The sequence below is a fragment of the Tetrao urogallus genome (assembly GCF_951394365.1).
Source record: "Tetrao urogallus genome assembly, chromosome: 19".
Taxonomy (NCBI): domain Eukaryota; kingdom Metazoa; phylum Chordata; class Aves; order Galliformes; family Phasianidae; genus Tetrao; species Tetrao urogallus.
This window is the reverse complement of record NC_136832.1, coordinates 7307811-7324425: the sequence shown is the minus strand read 5'-3', so window position 1 is coordinate 7324425 and position 16615 is coordinate 7307811. Positions and strand designations below refer to the sequence as shown.

Below are 16615 nucleotides of genomic sequence, written 5' to 3'. Positions count from 1 at the left end.
AGTTTGTTATGGAAGATGAGGCAGGTAGGGTAAATGGCCTCAGTTGAGGCATTTCTACTATTGGTAGTGTTTGGATATGCCTACTTCAAATGAATATCAACACTTAAATGTTGTCCTCTTCCCCTCGTTTGCTTTAGGTTGCATGGTTGGACCCTGGAAATGGGATGTCAGTCCCATTCAGGGAGCATAAAGGAAGAAGGAGGATCTCCCAGTTGCTGCTGCTGTGACAGCGAGTGAGAGCACGAGCAGGAAGATGTCGACAGTCACTTCAGCAATTCAGGCTCCTCAGGGCCCTGTGAATCCACCACCTCCAGAGGTCACTAATCCTAATAAGCCTGGCCGGAAGACCAACCAATTGCAGTATATGCAAAATGTTGTTGTAAAGACCTTATGGAAACATCAGTTTGCTTGGCCTTTCTACCAACCTGTTGATGCAATTAAATTGAATTTACCGGTACGTATCTGTCATGTTCTCTGTATTGTGTTCTTGGAAAGCTGTGTTAGAGTTAGATCGGTTTTCTGATCGTTGGTTCAGGTTGCTTTTGGTGATTACCTCGAATATTCTCAGACTCACCCAACTTAAAGATTGCTTTTCAGAGCTGGAGAGGTGCAGGTCTCTGAAGGAGAAAATCACTCCTTCACTTAGTAGAGGAGAACAACGCACAGGCAAGCTGCCTTAGAGTAACTGAAGCATAGTGCTTCATCTGTGGCTTACCTGCACTTACATCTTCTCACACCTTGTCCCACTTCTGTCCAATCTGAGTGACAGACTGGAAGCCCGTGCTCTGTGGTGCGTTTGACTGGACTCAGTGTCGTTGGTGCTTCCTCTGGACCTTCCTCAGTTTGCTGGTGACCTCGGTGTTGAGGGAGATGCTAATACTTTGGAGCAAAATAGTTTCAGATGCCGTACTGGAGGCACAAATAACAGACCAGTTGCATTTATCTATTTGCCTCCTGGGCTTAATTATGTATATCCTGTCTCCGTCAGACCAGAGAGTACAAGACAGCCGGGTTATTCATGAGTGAACAAAGTTTTCTGATAAGCTTTCTTCCAGTGAACAGAACCACTTAACATTTACTTCTTCAAAGTGGTCCTGTGGATGTAAATATCTCAGCAGTGGAGGCAAGCCCCTACTCACCTGTCAAATTAAACACAGTGCCCCCCATCTACCCTGCTGTCCATCCCTCCAGGCGGGCCACTGCAAATCTATTCTGACTGCTTTGAACAGGAGGATTGCATGTAGGATTCAAGGCGCGAGGCTCTGGGATGTGAGATGTGCAGAGCTTTAGTTACCTCAGGTTATGACCTAATTTTATGGACTGGGTCAGGAGTCTTCTGAACTCGGTAATCTTGTTGATGGGTGCTATTTAAAGTGCGAGGCAAAAGAGTGAAACACTTCACACGTGTAGAAGATTCCACTCAGTCTTTGCTCTTTTGTGTCACCTTTTTGTGGATTTTGTTTCTCAGCGAAGCGTTTTGAAGTGGTTTTAGGGCAGGTTACCAGAGAATTTGAAGGAGGAGTCAGTTGGAAGAATAATTGTTTTTCACATGTGGTCTAAATCAGATCTGCACAAGTCCAGTAACCAGCAGGATTGCCTTTTCTGTCCTGGAAAAAAAAAAAAGTGGTTTCTCAGGTTGCGCCTGAGAGTGGCCAGGGGCTGCGTGTGGCTTCGTGCTCGCATGCAGTGAGAGGCACTGCTGCCTCACTTCGGAATGAGAAAATTACAGCATGTAACCTCGCGTGCCTAGAGTGTCTCCAGACTAATCACAGCCTCTGCAAATGCTTGAGTCCAGCCCAGAGAGAAATTAGGTTAACGCATGGAATCCTTTGGAGACCATTTCAAGACAGTCGCTGGAAATCGTAGCGCAGTCTTGGCCAGCGCTGCCACTGATAAACTTCTGTAAGTGCTGAGTGTCTAAAGACAGTCTTGCAGTAAGGCAGGCAGAAATGCTGCTTCCCAAATTGCTGCCAGTCCTCAGTTCAACTGAACAGCCAGCCAAAGTTAGTGCTATCCCTGCTTCCCCGGCTTCTGGTCTGATGTGAGAGTGAATCGCATCACTGCGGTGTTAGCTGGCTGTGAAGTGTGCCAGCCTTCATCATCTGGAACACCATCCACAGCCTCACTAAGGGGTACTGAGGCTGCAGACAGCTTAAGGGAGAGCTGCTCAGAAAGCGTGTTTTCTTCCACATACTGCTGTTACTGCCTTCCCTGTCCAGCTGTCCTTATACAAAGCTGGTCATGTCCAAGTAGGCACTTGTATGTGTGCTAGAGTGTGTACTGGGGGAGCTGGGAAAAGCTGGCTGTTATAGAGGGGGTTCTGATGCTTTCTAATTAAGTTCATAATAATGATAAGCTATGAATTAGAAAACGGAAGTAAAAATGGTATTTGCAAAAAGAAAAAAATGGGGATGTGTGTTTTGGGGAGGGTATGAGGAGAAAGCTGGGAGTGAGATGTGGGTGCACTTTTTTTTCTCGTGTCAGGAGATGTAACATCTTTCCTGTTTCTCCAACAGGATTATCACAAAATAATAAAAAACCCCATGGACATGGGGACTATCAAGAAACGCCTGGAACATAACTATTACTGGAGTGCCAGTGAATGTATGCAGGATTTCAACACCATGTTTACAAATTGTTATATTTATAACAAGGTAAAAAGCCTAGACAAGCACCTAGCTGGGGCACTGCCTAGGAAAAAAGCAAGTTGTTACAGCACAAGTTTTAAACAGGGCATCTCCTCTGTGCTGCAGGCCCTCCTTGCAAGGATTCAAGATGCCACCAGTTGGAACTGCATCACTTGAAATGCACAGAGCTGTCTTTCTGCCATGTCCTTCTTCCCTTGCAGTAGTTAAAATGGCAAATATGCATATAATTATAAGGCACATTTCTGTTTTGGAGTTGCATAGCAAGTTTTGATTCATTTTCATTTAGGAACTCTTCAGGATGAGCTGAAGTTTGTGTAATACTCTGCAGGTGTTTTGTGGGCTGTTAATGCTGTGTTGCACTAGTTGTCTAGCAGTAAGCAGTGTCTCCTGCAGAGAGCAGTTCAGTAAGCTGCTAAACTCTGTCCTGTATCTCATTCATACTTACACATCTTTGAATTGCCTATTAATGTTTTGGATTTGTCTTATTTGCTGCTTTGTTAGGTTGTTAAAAGCTGTTATTCTTTGTTGCAATGGCTTGTCATCGTTGACCCATGTTGGAAAGCAAGTTAAAGTAAACAAGTTAATTAGTTTGAACCACAGGCTATATGTTTACACTTTTCTCTGGGACCTGTTGGCAAGCAGGGAGGATGGCTCATCTGTTCCAGTTTTCTGCTTCCACACTGATGCTAGTTATCGGGCTTCTGCTGGAAGTCCTGATATTCTCTGGATGAAATGTTTAAAGGCTGTGATTATTACATTCTGCACTAGATTAGAAGAGCAGGAGAGTTGCATGCAAGGAGAGAAAAGAGCTAATCTGTTTGTTATCAGGGAATTGGGCGCTATCACTTATTTGAAGGGCAGCATCGCTGGGGATTTCAAAGTGTGATCTTGTACCTTCTGATGTGTGGATGACACAGCTCAGGCTTGTCTTCTTCCTGCAGCCCACAGATGACATCGTCCTGATGGCCCAAGCCCTTGAGAAGATATTTCTGCAGAAGGTTGCTCAGATGCCTCAGGAGGAAGTCGAATTATTACCCCCAGTTCCTAAAGGCAAAGGTCGTAAACCATCGGTGGGCTCACAGAGTGCAGGTATTTCCCTGGTCTGGTGTCAGTAAATGTTACAAGCCTGTTGCTAAGGTCTGACCCATGTTCCAAGCTGTTTGATTTTGCACATGGTGAGGAGGCTGGGAAAGGAACTGTGCAGTCTAACAGAGCAGTGGAGTGAGAGATGGCTAGATAACATTCACCCAGTGTTTCAGGCCTTGTCTGTCTTACTGCCACTCTGTCATATGAATATCTGTGATGCATCCATCTGCACAGCACATCAGTGGGGAAGGGCAGTGCTGTTGCTTTCTGTAAGCAAAGAAGAAACCAAGGCACAGAGAGCTGAGGGAGGTAGATGTGTGCAGGTGTGGTGCGTTTTGCTTGCACTGGGCTGGCCTCAAGCTCATGGTAGGAAGACTCAGGTCAAGCAATTGATTCTTCAGTTCTTGTTGGACCCTGAGTAACAGCACCAGGCAAATCTCACTCGGTGTCCTGTGTGCTCTTCCTGTGGCCGTGAACTGGGGACCAATTTTGCCAAGCCCCTGACTGCCCGGTACAGCAGCACCACTGTCACTTTGCTCCCCATGTCTTGTCAGCACTTGTAACCGTCGGTACGTCACAATGTGTTTTCACTTTGTCCTTTGAAAGGAGCACAGCAAGCAGTGGCCGTGTCTTCTGTCTCCCCGCCGGCCCCGTTCCAGAGCGTCCCTCCAGCCGTGTCTCAGACGCCCGTCATCGCTGCCACCCCTGTGCCAACCATCACTGCTAATGTCCCACCTGTCACTGCCCCACCTGCCGCTGCTCCCCCTCCTCCTGCTGCTCCAATAATGCCCGTGGTTCCTCCTACGCCGCCGGTAGTCAAGGTAAACAGAACTTGGCCTCTTCCTCTTCACAAAGCAATATTGCTAAGCAGTGCTTTAATTTCATCCCCTCGTTGCTGGTTACGTGCAGTATTTCTCTTGGCGTTTGACTCCTTGCTTCTCTGGCCATCGTTGTCCCTTTGGGATGTGCTCAGACGAGTGCTTGCTCTTGGGTTTGAGTGGTTTGGGCAAAGTTTTGCCAGTTTTACCACAGCCCAACTCAGGTGGTGTTGACTATAATTGCTCCAACTCAATTACAAGCTCTTATCTGACCATAGCCTTAGCCGGGGCGGATGCTTCATGAATCAGAAGGCTATTGGAGATTTCTCCCATTTTGATCTATGTTACCCAAAGCATCTTTTCCCTCCAACTGAATCTCTGATTTTTCCTGGGACTGTTCCTTTAAGATTTGCACACTCCAGCACAGGATTGTTTCTCTCTGCTGTAAACCAGTTCAAGACAAGCCTGCCACTCCAGCTGGAGGAGATTGGTGTTGCCTGCAGGTTTTGGGTACATTAATTTTGTCTTCCTTACTGAGTAACCTTCTGGGAGGTGTCAATGGTGTTTTGCTATGTTAATTTACGTGTAAGTGAAAATGTTGCTTTAAATAATTGCAGTTTTCCTAGCAAGCTGTATACTGCTTTAAAAAGAGATAAAAACGTACGTTAGATAACATTTTTTTGTTCTCTGCCATAAGAATTTAAGTGCAGAAGCATCAGCATTCTTGATTTAAGGTTGCATGGGCCAGAGGAGCCACAGAATTTGTTTTCCCTGTTTCACCCAACAGGCTGGGAATTACTTAAGGATGTTGTAAATCTGATCTCACAGCTGTCCTCTTCAGGAGCCTGTTTCATAATGCAATGTCTGACCAAATCATTTGCTTCTGAGAATCACTTTAGTTTCAAAATTCAAGGATGAACCCAAAAGCAAAAATATGCAAATATGTACTGCAAAGATAATCCTGCTTGGGATTTACTTAAGACTTGCCTTAGATTTCCTTGGGGACCATTTTATTTGATTTTTTTTTTCCTTCCTTTTTTTTTTTTTTTTCTTTTTTTGTTTCCTCCAGAATTGCTCCTCCATAGGAGCAAAAGAAAGAACTGACTGGACAGTAACAGCTTGAATTAACGTGGGATGTGTGTTTTATTTGCTCGAAACGAAATCATTCCATTCTTAACTCTTGTCCGTAACGAACAATCTGCCTTAGCACATTCACTAAGTAAAAGGGAGTGAAGGATCATAGGTCTTTGGTGATTAATATGCTTTGGTTCAGAACTTATAGCCTGATCCTGCCACTGGGGACTCAGACATGTGCTTAAGTTACTGACACTTACTAAGTCACCATGCATCAGCTGAGCTGCAGTAATCGACTGGGCGCACTCCTTTCCTTTGGCAAACATGAGGTAAGAGTCCTTAGTTTAAATCTCAGTGAAATGTGTAGAGTTTACGTGTTTTGCATCCTGTTTGGGGTTGGGTTGGAGATGTGCAGATGGCTGGTTACTGTGGCTCAGATGACATGCAGCAGCACATCGTGTCGTTGTCACTGAATTGCGCGTTGAAGCCTCTAGTCGCAAGTCCCGTTTATCCCAGTGAAATGATCACGTTTTCTGTCAGAGGACAAGGCAGATCTCAGGAATGAGGATGAATTGTGCTAGGTTTCTCCTAGCTCTGTCTGAGAACCGGGCTCGTTTACTCATCAGCTCTCTCCATTTGCTGTTTCAGAAAAAGGGAGTGAAGCGGAAAGCGGACACGACCACCCCCACCACCTCTGTGATCACTGCCAGCAGGAGCGAGTCCCCCACGCCCCTCTCAGACCCCAAACAGGCCAAAATCATCGCTCGGAGGGAGAGCGGCGGCCGGCCCATCAAACCACCAAAGAAAGACCTTGAGGACGGAGAGGTCCCCCAGCATGCGGGGAAGAAGGGCAAACTGTCTGAGCACCTCAAGTACTGTGACAGCATTCTCAAGGAGATGCTTTCCAAGAAGCATGCGGCCTATGCATGGCCCTTTTACAAGCCCGTGGATGCAGAGGCCTTGGAATTACATGACTATCACGATATTATCAAACACCCCATGGATCTCAGTACTGTTAAAGTACGTCTACGCTTACCACCTCTCTTGCAGGATATCTCAGCCCTCTGGTTGCAGAGGACTGACTCCTTCTGGTGGGGGAGGGAAGGGACAAGGGTGGAAAATGAAAACCGTTTGGATGTTGTCTGGATATTTTTATATTTTGTTTCCTTACCCTCTCCTTTTTTTTTCCCCCATAATCTGGGATGTTTTTTTTTTTTCTGCCCTACAAAGCACACTGTCTGGCATCCTCTCCTCTTTGTGAACAGTCCAGCTGTTTACACTTGTGTCATTGGGATTATGTTGCACTCAGAAGAAGAGGTGCTGTATTTCATAGGATTCAATTGATAGTATCCCATTTCCAGAAGCTGCTGCCTGGCTAGTTGTTGGCATGATGTGTGGTCTAGATAGGCTTACGCTGAGCAATTCCAGCTGGAGCATGAAGATCAACTGGTGTTTAGGTGAGGGGAGGAAATAATGTGATGCTTATGTGGTTCAAGCTTCCTCTTCAGGACCTTAGCTTAGTGTGGTCCAGTACTCAGTGTGTTTTTCTCAGTAGACTGGGAAGTTTCTCTGAGTCCCTTCTAAATATCTGTGGAGGACAGCTGTGTTACTCTAGTTCCCTTCTTGTCCATTGGAATCAGTGTTGGTGGAGATGAGACTTTCTTCTGCGTGCAGAAAGTTAAGGTGTGTTTGCTGGCTTTCAGGAGCGTGCCAGGATGAGCTGTGCACCCAGCTTGGCCCCTGTGTGGGATTGTCTCAGAGGCCTGGCTGACTAAAGAGCAGCTGCATTCCTGGTGCCTTATATGTTCCTTGGCAAGCAGTTTGCAGTGCTCTGGTGTGCCATGCCATTTGGCTGTGGTGCTGCAGTGGTTCTTACTGCAGCTACTCTGTTTTAAGGTGGTGACAGAATAGTCATCACAGCCTTGCTGAGGGCTAGATAAAGAGTTAGTGGTGTCTGAGTTATTAACTGCCCTGATACCGTGGTCTTTGGCAGTTTTCCCCACGGCTCTGTGCCTTTGTTTTTCCAACCATTACATGGAGAGAATAATGCTTAACCTACCCCACAGGGCTGTTGTGAGGGCAGATGTCTGGAAGCTGTTATCTAAGTCCTGATTGTTATTGATTGGGTTTTACCCAAGCTTTGCTAAAGGCCTGCAGCAATTTCCTTGGAGAGACGAGAATAAGAAGGGTGAGTTGAGCTGCAGGCAAGAAGTGGGAGCCTGAAACAAGTGGTACAAAGGTGGGATAAGGGCTGAGTTGACGGTAGTTGTTTGGGAAGCTGGAGCACTTGTGCCTCACTGATATTCTGCTGGGAGAGGAAGATCCCAGGTTTCCATTTTGTTGTGCTCTGAGGTCCTTGGACAAGACAAAAAGGGGCCGTATTGCGTCTTCAAACTTGTAAAAGATTGATGCAGAAAGGGTGGGAACAATGTCTTCTCTTCATCCTTTGTGGGCAGGACAAGGCTTATTTTAAAGCAGGAGAGGCTAGACATTAGGAAACATTTCTGAACATTAAAGGATACTGAACAATACCATTGATTGCTGAGAGAAATAAGATTTTTGTAGCTGCCTTCCCAGCCCCTCCAGTCCTGCTGTCTATGATTTCTGATTTGCCATTGTAAATGTAAGGGGGAAAAAAAAAATAGTTAACAGCTGAATATCTCGAAATGAGTTTATAGCCCAAATATATTCTGTTGCATAATTTTAAAATCTGTTTTCTTTTGTCAAGTTAATTTTTCTTTACAAGAAAGCAAAAAAAAAATAAAAAAATAAAAAAATAAAAATCCACAGATTAAAATGTTGTTGGGCTATGAAACTGTTGGTTTTGGATGAAAGCAAAGCCTTAGATGCTGAAATGTATTTCGCAGGCTGTAATCAGCCGTTGAGTGTGCCAAACAAATACAGCGGATCAAAAAGGCCTTTCACAAAGGAAGATGTATTTTAGAATAAACAGCCCCTCTCGTTTGAACCATATTGTTTTGCTTTGGGGTTGGCCTGAGACACTTTTCAAACAGGGCCAGCTCTTCTTCAGACAGGAGAGGCACAAACGTAATTCCCTTCCCATCTCTGTGCTGCGGTTCAGAGGATTTTCCTCCTTTATTGTTACCAAGAAAATGAGCTCTCGTGACACAAGTTTGACAGGCAGCTGGCTGTGGTACAGTGGGCTGAGATGCTGCAGGAGTGCAGCCCCCTCCAGTGCATCCTTGGAGGTGAAATTCTGCCCTTTTCTGAACCAAAGCAGCTTTAGCATTCGTTGCAATGATTCAAGGTGTTTCCAGTATCTACGATGGAGCTATGAAACATCTGTTGCTTCCATTGGGCAAGTGGGAGTTTTGCTTGGGTTGAGACTTAGGTGTGAGCTGCAGACCTTGAGCCTTCTGCTGTGATGGAGGATGGATCTGCCCATCCTGTCTGCTGCATGTCAGGCAGCCCCTTCCCTTCACTGGGGGATGCAGATGCACGAGGCATGCAAAAGGGAGGCCTGCAAGCACTTGGCAAGCAATGAGTTCCTTCAGACTCTTTAAAATGCAAACGAAATCTAGTGTTAACCTTCTTTAAATTTCCTTTTGGAAGGAGTAATTGGAGTTAAGATTTTATATGTGGTAGTAATGCATGCATAAAATCAATTAAGTGCTAGGAGTGCTGTGAATTGTTTTCTAAACCAAGTCATTCAGTCCCAGGCAGCAAGAGAAGTGGATGATGGTGAGGAAAATGAGAGGATCAAGGTGCAAATATTTAGTCCCTGGTAGTTATCCTCACTGCAGTGAGAAAATAACATTAGGCACAGATTCATGAAGGGCAAATTCTGTATCTCTCAGTCGGACTTTATTAAATCTAGAGTTGCTTTGGTAGCTTAACTCTACGTGCCTGTCTGGCTGTAGACATCACCAAGAGAAGTGTTTTGTGTTAGTCAGACTAGGTGCTAGCCATCTTTTTTGCCTTTTCAGATTTATGCAGTAAACATACCCAAGCAGCATGTAGAAATGAGGGTGCTCCTTTAGTTGTAACTGTTGACCTCCTGTCCTTTTGTCCTTTGCTTTACTTACATTAGTTTCTGGTCCAGTAAATGTTTTCTAAATGGCTCTCTAACAAACTATGGGCACTGACAAACTTGCAGAGTATTGTTTAAAAACAAAGAAAATAACCCAAATTTAGAATTATGAGAGTTTAAACTATTGTGGAACCATGTTAGCTTTAGTTGTCTGGTTTTTGTTTACTTCTTTTTAAAAGCAGTGACTCTAAATGTTATTTGGAAACTAATAAGCCTGATCAAACTACTGTTCTCTTAGACAGATGTGATTGTTGAAGTTGTTCTGAGCTCTCTCCATGATGCACGTGTCTTCCATGTAATTGTTCAAAATGCCTTTTGTTTATGGCTTTATCTCCCCTTCTCCTTTGGCTTGTTTGCTTGCAGAAAAAGATGGACAGTCGGGAATACCAGGATGCACAAGGTTTTGCAGCAGATATTCGGTTAATGTTCTCTAATTGTTACAAGTACAATCCTCCAGACCACGAAGTGGTAGCCATGGCCAGGAAGCTCCAGGTAATGGTGTAGCTAAATGCATCTTTCAGGGTCTGTTAGCTCAGCTGTGAGGTGTCCATTCAGAGATCCGAGCATGGATTTGCTCTTGGCATCATTGGGGGTGAGTCAGTGATTCCTTCAGCCCTTGAAAAGAGCCTTTTCATGCCCTCTGCTGCAGAAATGTCATGCTCTGCACATGGCGTAGCCCAATGCCACGTCCCACTCCTAAAATTTCACAATCATTGGCATATAGAATAATGGGAATGCTTTCTTGGGCCACAAAACGTGGAGATTCAGAAAGCTTCCCCTGCCAAGTCTTGGATAAGCCTTGAACTTTGCCCCTCAATAGAGGGGCAGCTGTTTCTTACTATGATGATTTCAGTCCATGTTCTAGAAAGCTCATCATCTTTCATTATTACAGCACCTTATTTAGTGCAGTAAGACCCTGATCTATGCTAATGTGTCTGCTGTGTTTGAAAGACCAGAATGAGGTCTTTGTGGGTGAGGCTCCTTTGTCACCCGTTTTTCCCCTCTCTCTTGTAGGATGTCTTTGAGATGAGGTTTGCAAAGATGCCTGATGAGCCTGCAGAGGCCCCTCCTCCTCCTCCTCCAACAGCACCAGTTGTGAGCAAAAGCACAGAGAGCAGCCACAGCAGTGAGGAGAGCTCTTCTGACTCAGACAGCTCAGACTCGGAAGAAGAGCGAGCCACTCGGCTGGCAGAGCTCCAGGAGCAGGTTACTGTAGTGGCCAAGCTGTGTGTGCATGTGTGTGTCTGCAGTAGAAAAGGGCTTAGCAGGAAGGAGGATTTAATTTAGTTCTTAAAAATCCCAGCTAGCCTGAGATGCAGCAGGGAGATCACTCCTTCTGCCAGCTCAAAGAGGAAAGCTCTCAGCAGGGAAATAATTAGTGCACTTTTGATGCGATGTTGATTTTCTTTGAGATAACCATTCTCAGTGCTGGTGCTCTGGGTTTGTTTCTGGGCATCCCAGAGTATTCAGCCACCATCGACAGTAGGAGTCTGGGAAGCACTGAGAGATCCATTTAGTATGAGAGCTCAAGCACAAAAAAATCTGTCACAAGCTTCCTGTGGCAAGTTTTCACTGTGTACTCCATAGAATGAACTGTTTTGACTGTTGTGATTGCAAGACCATAAGCCATAGCTTTTCTTATTATGCTCGTGTAGAGTGCAAGTTGCTACAGAGTTGCTACAGTGGTTGTATGTGCTGCTGTAATGTAACCAAGCATTAATAAAGTACCCTGTCCAGTGTCTCAGAGCAAGGTAGTAGGAAGCAAACCTAGCATTTCAGAGCCCACCTTGTCAGCACTCTAGACAAAGCTATTATTTTATTTGCCTCCTGTGAAGCAAGAGTTAAGTTTTCACATCAGTTAGCTTCTGCACACCTGCACTGCATTCTTTGAAGAAGTTCAGATCAGAGTTTCCTAAGTTCAGTCTGCAGGCTTACTAACTTTGAGATATACTTACATGTCCAGGATATGGAGGGAAGAGTACGTGGAGGCATCAGTTTTCTTGCCTTGAAGTCTGATTTATTTTTTCACCATTCTCTTCCAGCTAAAGGCAGTCCATGAGCAGCTAGCTGCGTTGTCCCAAGCACCAGTGAACAAACCAAAGAAAAAAAAGAGAAGAAGGAAAAAGAGAAGAAAAAGAAAGACAAAGAGAAGGAAAAAGAAAAGCACAAAGTAAAAGCTGAGGAGGAGAAGAAGCCTAAGGTGGCTCAACCACCAAAGCAAACCCAGCAGAAGAAAGCCCCGGCTAAAAAGGCAAACAGCACGACCACAGCTAGCAGGTGAGAGCTTGTCTCCTGCACGTTGCCTTAAGTGGGAACACAAAGAGCCCTCAGCCCAGCTCTGTCCCTCCTGTTCTGTTGTTCCCTGGTGAAGCTCGGTTGTCAGCATGGTTAACTCACCATCGAACAGCATCTCCATTACAGACAGCTTCAGGGAGTTTTCAAGTTGGGGCTGGCAGCACAGCCATCACATTTCCACCTTCTGACTCTTTCAGAATCCCTGCCTAGTCGCTCTCAGATAAGGTTTTGCCTTTTTACCCAGCCAGCAATAACATGCTGTTTCGTTTCTGCCCCCCCCTGCTGCTGCTTCGGCTTGTTGTCGTGCCTCACAGCACTAAAATATAATTGGAGTAGAGCAGCTTATCTCAGATTTCTGAACTTTTCCAAAAGTTGTGGTGCTGTTCAAGCTGTCTGGCTAGAGGTTCAAAGCCAAAAACATTGGGATGTTTGTTACGAGGGGAGTAGAAGAAAGAGTTCTTTGCTCCTTATATGCCCATGAATGTTTCCATGCTTGCCAATCTCCCCAGGCAGCCCAAGAAAGGAGGAAAACAGGCATCTGCAACCTATGATTCGGATGAGGAGGAGGAAGGCCTGCCCATGACCTATGATGAGAAACGACAGCTCAGCTTGGACATCAACCGCCTGCCTGGGGAGAAGCTGGGCAGAGTGGTGCACATCATCCAGTCACGAGAACCTTCCCTCAGGGACTCCAATCCTGATGAGATAGAAATAGATTTTGAAACCTTGAAGCCCACAACTTTGCGAGAACTGGAGAGATACGTGAAATCTTGTTTACAGAAAAAACAAAGGAAACCATTTTGTAAGTTACCTCTTGGGGCACACAGTCCTTCACGAGCCCTTGGGCTCAGCTTTGGAGTCAGGGCACGTGTGTTGGGATTCTCTTATCCAGCTGCTGGGTATGTGATGACTGGGATCTTTAGAGATTCTTTTCTACCTGAGAAAATGGCAGAATTTTTTGGGTTTTTTTCTTCACATAATGGCCCTCACAAGGAGACTTGGGGGGATCGTTGCATTCCTCTGCAAGACCTGTGTGATATCTTTAGTGCCTTCTGCGTTCTAGATAAGCAATACAGTTTCAGTCTCATTATGTTGTGTGTAACATGCATATATGTGGAAGGATCAGTTTCTTACCCTGAGTAGTTTACCATCTAATTAGGAAGGAAGGAAGTGTTGTTTAAAACCCAAACACCAAGGAAATTAATGAATTGCACACATTTACTTGGGTAAGGTAAGCATTCTGGGTGTGTCTGAGTTGTATGCTTGCCACAGAACTGCTAGTCCTACCACGTATTAATATGTCAGATAAGGAGGTGCATGTTAATACACTGGGGAGTGTACTGTGCAGTATGGTACAGGCTTTTCTGTGCTTCAACCACAGAGTGAATTGTAGCCCCTTGAGAATGGAGCCCCAGCTGAATAGCAGTAGCATGTCACTTACCTGAGGTGATCCTGGCTCAGTCCCTCTATTCATAGGTTAAGAGGGAAGTTGTTCTGATAAGAATATAACACAGAAGCTACTCACGACTCTTGCAGAGCACCTCTATTTTGTTATCACAGGACTTCCAGGTCACCTGAGCAAAACACAGTCTTTGACCCTTCTTTTTGCTTTTCACTACGCTGGTTTGATTTCTTCTTTCCCCCCCAAGTCCTTTAATTCTGGAGTAGCTGAGGAAAACGTGTTCCAGAGTTGCTAGGGACGAGAGGCATCCTTTTGCTTTGGAGTAACACAGATGACCTCAGATGTCTGTCCACTGCTCTGAGCCCAGCATGCCCTGAGCTGTTGTGCTCGCTCAGCAGGCACTATGCGGATGCATGACCTTCCCCAGACTCTCCTGCTCTCTGCTGCCTATTGTGGTGCTCAGTGTTCTCAAGCACCCTCTTAGGACTTTGCTTTCCAGTTTCCCTTTAAAGGAAAAGAGAAAAAAAGTTGCTTGAAAGCAGTGTGCAGAAATATAGGCATTTCCTTGCTGGATCAGGCAAAATATCTGGCTCCCGTCTGCTTCCGATACTGGCCAACACCTGTGTTCAATTACTCTTGTGAGTGATATTTCTTCTGCTCAGAAGCATTAGCACTGCTGTTACTCCTCACCATTTCCGTCCTGACCGAGGCAGCTACATTCCTGTTGTCTGCCAGCCTTTGCTGGTTTTTAATTTTTGTTTGGTTTTATATTTCAAGCAACTTTAAAGCAATCTATTCTCACGTGAGGTGTCTTGAGTTTTAATGGCAGATGCTTGCTTCCTCCTGACAGCATTTAATGGGACACTGTATTTTACAGGGCAGAAAGCCCATGTAACAATTCTGTAATAACAAACGTGTAACTATTGAGCATATAACTGGCTGGTAAATAACCTGTAACCACAAGGTTATTGCACAGATGTATTTCTGTCTCCTGGAACGCTTTCCAGAAGGCCTCTCTCAAAAAGTGCATGTTACAGGGTGATGGTGACTGATGATCTAGGCAACTTCACGTGTTGTCCTTTATCTGAGATGCGTAGTTGCTACGTGGTCACTTGATTTGAGCAGCTTCACTGCAAAGTGTTTGCGCAGACTTACGTGCCCTGTGAAATAGCAATCACCCTTTTCTGCACCCTCAACAATGCGGTTTCAGAAACTGTATGTTCCTCTTCCACAGCTGCAAGTGGAAAAAAGCAAGCAGCAAAGTCTAAAGAGGAGTTAGCTCAGGAAAAGAAGAAAGAACTAGAAAAACGGCTACAGGATGTCAGTGGGCAGTTAAACAACAACAAGAAACCTGCAAAGAAAGGTAATGGCTGTGGTTCTGTGTGCTGCTGATGCCTGGGAAGCTGTGTGTGCAGGTAGTTGTCTTCACTAAGGCCAACCTGCTGCCTCTGTGTAGCCTTGGGTTTATCTATGGGAGTTCCCCCAGTCTGTCATTAGTGTGGGCACAGCAAGTTACTGCTGGGCACCTGAGCTGCTCTTTGGGGTTTGCTACAATCCCTGTCCTGTTGGAAACTCCTCTTGGTGGTAAACAGGACCTGTCTTAGAGGTGATTCAAACTTCGGAGCAAGATGTGCTGCTCTGTTTGTCTCTGCAGGGTTGTTCATACAGTATCACAGTAAACCTGTACCATAGCATGTTGAATAGGTGATTTTTCTCCACGGTGGGATTGAAAAAGCCACCTCATAGTGCAGTAGTGTGAAAGATGGGATGAAAGGTTATTCCAGGGCAAATTGAGCTGCTTCCACTTCGCCCTGAATCACAGCAGGCAGTGAGTACAGCTGCCTGGGCACTCTGTGCCACCTTGCTAGGAGCATTTTACAGCTGTTGGTGGCCATGAAAGTCTGGGCTCTGCATTGGAGCCCTGTGGAGGGCACTGCAGTGCTCCAATGCAGGGCCCAAACTTTCATGGCCACCTGCAGCATCAGAAAACCCCGCTGTCCCCTGGGCCGGGCACTGTTCCAGCTGGCAAAGTCAGTGGGTCAATAAGCTGTCTAGGCAAAACGAAGCCATGAATGAAGCTGTGGGTAACAAAAGCCATTGGCAAACCTTCTCTGTTGAGTTCAGCTCCTTGGAAGTCACCACTTTGCTGCCTTCTTTCCCGCAGAGAAATCTGGCTCTGCTCCCTCTGGGGGCCCTTCCCGGCTCAGCAGCAGCAGCTCCTCCGAGTCAGGCAGCAGCAGCTCCAGCGGCTCCAGCTCAGACAGCAGCGATTCAGAATGAGCTAAGGACACTTACACAAACAGCACAGAATGGACATCACCCTCACCGATGCTCTGCAGTGTCCCTTTCTCTCCTTAAAGTACTGCTCTTGTTCCACGGTGGTCAGGTGTTTGTTTGCTTTTTCTTCCTCTCTGACTTTTGTTGGTTTTGTTGTTGTTGTTTTGTTTTAATTCAGTGTTATAAAAGGTATCTTCCATTTTCCAGGGGCGCTTTTTTTTTTTTAATGAATAGGCCGAAGATCTTTGCGTGTGCGTGACTAGACTTTATGGCAAGCAGTTCCCTTTGCATAAAGTCTCTAAAATACACTTTTTACTGAAGAAATTTGGTTGAAAATGGAAGAACTTGGAACTCTTTGCAGGAGGTGACTAGTAGGTTTCTGCAGAGTCTGTAGTACGTCTCCCTTCCGCCCCTTCCTTCTCCCCACATTGTTCTCTTTTAATAAGCCCACCTGGCTCACAAGGAAATCTGTAAAATGGTACTGTATCTAAAAGATGTTAGCTTTGGAACTAGTTGGTGTATTTGTTTATTAGCACTAGGATTCTTAACCTCAAAGTCTACGGTGTGATGGAAATGTCAGATGCTATCATCTTTTTTACAAAAAAACAAAAGAAGAAACAAGAAGAAATCCAACGTGCTGTGGATTGCTAACATTTTTGTTACTGTTGGTGGAGGCATAGGCACCTGTTGAGGAAGGTATTTAAGCATGAATTTAATTCTCAGCACATGAGCGATACAAATACTGGTATGTGTGCTTCCTAGCACTCCAAATTTCCATTTTCCTTGGGAATACATCGATAAGAAGGGAGCAAAGGATACCCAAGTTTCTTGGGAATGTTATTTTTAACATCAAATGGATAATTTCCAGGAAATTGGCATTCTCTATGAAAGCTTGTGCTGTAACTGAAAGCATCCTCCTGGCTGCAAGTACAGCTGGGCCTCGAGGCGCGCTGCCTGCAGTGAC

At 45.3% G+C, this 16615-nt stretch overlaps 1 protein-coding gene across 1 annotated transcript; it reads left to right on the top strand.

Moving 5' to 3' along the window:
- Nucleotides 1-253: 253 nt before the first annotated feature.
- On the top strand, nt 254-15654 carry BRD3 (bromodomain containing 3; the record flags this gene model as incomplete). The annotated part of the gene is given in 12 exon segments (XM_079544839.1): nt 254-454; nt 2517-2654; nt 3590-3737; nt 4341-4555; nt 6275-6646; nt 10041-10169; nt 10692-10883; nt 11720-11777; nt 11780-11954; nt 12482-12774; nt 14609-14737; nt 15539-15654. Coding segments are annotated over 12 exon segments (2166 nt in total).
- Between the last annotated feature and the right edge of the window lie 961 nt (nt 15655-16615).